The 3,285-nt window shown below is 45.7% G+C and overlaps 1 protein-coding gene across 1 annotated transcript; it reads left to right on the top strand.

The window, feature by feature from the left end:
• Positions 1-1,079: 1,079 nt before the first annotated feature.
• Positions 1,080-2,634, top strand: LOC123148065 (uncharacterized). Its single transcript, XM_044567425.1, has 3 exons — positions 1,080-1,888; positions 1,992-2,126; positions 2,224-2,634. Exons 1-3 carry the CDS (start codon positions 1,487-1,489, stop codon positions 2,602-2,604), a joined length of 918 nt encoding a protein of 305 aa, XP_044423360.1. The 5' UTR covers positions 1,080-1,486; the 3' UTR covers positions 2,605-2,634.
• The last annotated feature ends 651 nt before the right edge of the window (positions 2,635-3,285 follow it).

Raw genomic sequence — 3,285 nt, 5'->3', positions numbered from 1 at the left:
GGAAGCAAGTTTCACCGTGGAAGCAAAATATTTGTATAATATCCACACTTCCGAGATGGAAGCAAGTTTCTATAACATCCACAAAATGTAGATCGATGCAAGTTTCATGGTGCAGCCCAAGACAATATCCAGGGATTCCCTGCAGATATATATATCAGGCCTGAATATTAATTGTATCATATTTTGTTGTAATGTGTTGTGATTGTATTTAATTATAATTTGGTTTCATGGAAGCAGATTCCCTTTTCTTTGGAAGTAAATTATCGTTTTTTGTGGAAACAATGTATAGCTACAGTGGAAGCAAATATATTTATCCTGATAGAAGAAAAAATGAGTTGCAGCGGAAACAAATCGATGAGTCGATAGAAATAAATTGGTGCTCGGTTGGAAGCAAAATAAACATTTATAATCACACATTTTCATTAAATTGAAACAAACTTGGTTGTACGCTCATGACGCATATTATTAAGTTGATGATGGAAGCAAATATGGTTGGCTCAAAAAAGAATATCTAAAATAAAGAAATAAATCAGGTGGACAAAATGATGCACCAATCCTCTTTTTAGATGGAATGATGCATCAATCTTGGAAGCAAACTAATTGCACGGAGCCTATATATTAGGAAGCAAACAATTTGTTTGAAAGAAGTACATCAGTAAAAAAGGAACGACCACCAGGCCATGCATGCGCACGTAGCAGTTATGAGGAAGCAGCCAATTGAGGCTTCAATCCAGCAAATGATGCACGGGGTTTGCTAACAGATCGAGCGTTGGGTATAAGTTGGATCGGATGGTCTAGGACTAGCTAGTCTGATGCCAAGAGATCATCTGTAATCTGATGCCTGGCGCTTCCCCTTTCTTTTTTCCCTCTCCAAACGGCCGCACCACCTCCGATCCGCTCGGAGGCGAACCCTACCCCGCCGGCGATGGAGGTGGAGGCGAGCGGCCCGTGCTCGAAGAAGAGGAAGTCGGCGGCAGAAGGGCGCGGCCCGGAAGCTACGGCGGATCCGCCGCTGGACGCAGCGGAAGGTGGCGGGCCGGCGACCGCATAAGCGGCCTCCCCGACGGCGTCCCCGGGGACATCGTCTCGCTCCTCCCCACCAGGGAAGGCGCGCGCACGCAGATCCTCTCCTCCCGGTGGCGCCACCTCTGGCGCTCCGCCCCTCTCAACCTCGACTACCGTCCATTCTTATTCCACGCGGAGGGCCTCGACGCCATTGTGTCTCGCATCCTCACCTCACACCGAGGCCCCGGCCGCCGCTTCTGCGCGCCCGTCTACCACCTCCCCGTCGACCGAGCCGACGCCTGGCTCAGATCCCCCCGCCCTCGACAACCTCCACGAGCTTGAGCTCTGCAGCTTCAACTACAAGTACAGCTTACCGTATCCACGGGGAATACCGCAGCCGGCGCCGCTGCCTGCAGCTGCCTTCCGCTTCTTTGACACCCTCGGCGTTGCCACCATCGGAGAGTGCCACATCCCTGACAGCATGGCCCAGGCGCTTTTCTTCCCTAAGCTTAACAAGCTCGGGCTTGAAAATGTCACCATATCCGAATCCTCACTACAAACCATGATTGATGGTTGCCCCGCTCTAGAGTGCTTGCTGATTCGCCGCTGCTCTGGCTTCCGTTGTGTCCGAATCAACTCCATCAGCCTTAGAGGCATAGGTGTGGAAGCTTATCGGGGAGAGCTCATCATATTAGAGGAAGTCATCATCGAGAATGCCCCTTGTCTTGAAAGGTTGCTCCTATTTGGCTCAGCTGAATCCCGACATATATCGGTAATCTCCGCACCTAAATTGGAGACCCTAGGCTGCCTATCTTCCCATTTATCTGATTTTTGTCAACATGATTTTAGTACCACACTCACGCTATACTCGACAGTTATTCAGGTACCACTTGCCTTCTAGATCAATTTCTGCACTTATGGTGATGAATTATGTAATTTCTGCACTTATAGATGGTTTATAATGTCATCTTCCATGCTTCATCAAGGGATTGCGTGTTGATAGCTTGACGAAGACGGTGCGCACTGTCAAGATTTTATCTGTTCGTATGATTGCTCTTAGTTTGGATGTTGTTATTGACTTGATGAGATGCTTTCCTTGCTTGGAAAGGCTGTACGTTGAGGTAACAATTCTTCCTTAATGGTTCATAGTATTCATTTCTCATATGATCTGCTTATTGTTCTGAACTGGGCGTTTTTCATTTGGTTATGTTTTGTCAGTCAATTCAGCCAGGGAAAAAGAATTTGTGGCGCCGTAAACACCAGAATCTAATAAGATCTCTTGACATCCGTCTGAAGACAATTGACTGGCGATATTATGTGGGCACCAAGTCAGATGTTGACTTTGCCACATTCTTTTTACTAAACGCGAGAGTGCTAGAGTTAATGACTCTTCAGGTTTATCATAGTAATTTCAAAGAGGAGTTTTTTACACGGCAACGTGAGAAGCTTCAACTGGATAAGAAGGCCTCAGGAGGTGCTCGGCTTCATTTTACAACGGATAATTTTCATGGCAGTTTTACGGATTTCTGTGTCCGTGATTTGGATCTAGCTGATCCCTTTGAAAGGAGTTATCCGTACCAATTTCATACTTTGTCCTAAAAAAGTTTAGTTCTCATGTTTGTAATTTGTTTAAGTTTGTATTATCCTGGAATCTAGTGACACTTAAATATGCTATTTAAGCTGTTAGTTCTGTTGAAACCAGCTTGTGACGATGTACACTTATTTTATGAGAAAATACAGACCTGTGTGGCTTCTGAACGTCAAGTGTGATGTTATCTGTTAAGCCGATTTTAGGAAGCCACGCGAATTGATGGGTCTGAGTATCGGTATTGCTCCATCTGGTGTGCCAAGCACTTCCTCAGATCAAGGTAAAACTGTGGTGCTATATCGTGTGGTGTCTCCGCTTTACATCAGCTGTCTGCCTGTTTGGTGTGCGGATCTACCGCTTGTTAGTCGGAACGAAGAGAAGAAAGGGGTTTCACTGTGAAGGCAGGGAACTATTTCTGTTTCCATCATGAATTGTCCAATGGTTCTGATGTTGAACTGCTTTTGACTCTTTGCTTGATGCTTTGCCGGGAAGACCGAGTTGAGTCGCCGTTTTCTTTGTCTTTGCCCCGTTTGTATCCATTGCTAGAGTTCCTTGTACCGCATAATCTATCTGGCAATTTGTTGGATTCTGGTGTAACTAGATGGAACCTGTTATTGTGTCAATTGTGAATAGTATATGTATTATTGCACTTGTCAGTGGATCAGTAGTACAGGGTATCTATCTACACACAA

The sequence above is a fragment of the Triticum aestivum genome, chromosome 1B (genome assembly GCF_018294505.1).
Source record: "Triticum aestivum cultivar Chinese Spring chromosome 1B, IWGSC CS RefSeq v2.1, whole genome shotgun sequence".
Classification (NCBI taxonomy): domain Eukaryota; kingdom Viridiplantae; phylum Streptophyta; class Magnoliopsida; order Poales; family Poaceae; genus Triticum; species Triticum aestivum.
This window is presented reverse-complemented; position numbering and strand designations above follow the sequence as displayed.

Coding starts and splice junctions, on each gene's coding strand:
- LOC123148065 (XM_044567425.1), top strand. CDS start 1,487: ATGGCCCAGGCGCTTTTCTTCCCTAAGCTTAACAAGCTCGGGCTTGAA. Junction 1,889..1,991: donor TATACTCGACAGTTATTCAG/GTACCACTTGCC, acceptor TGCTTCATCAAG/GGATTGCGTGTTGATAGCTT. Junction 2,127..2,223: donor TGGAAAGGCTGTACGTTGAG/GTAACAATTCTT, acceptor ATGTTTTGTCAG/TCAATTCAGCCAGGGAAAAA.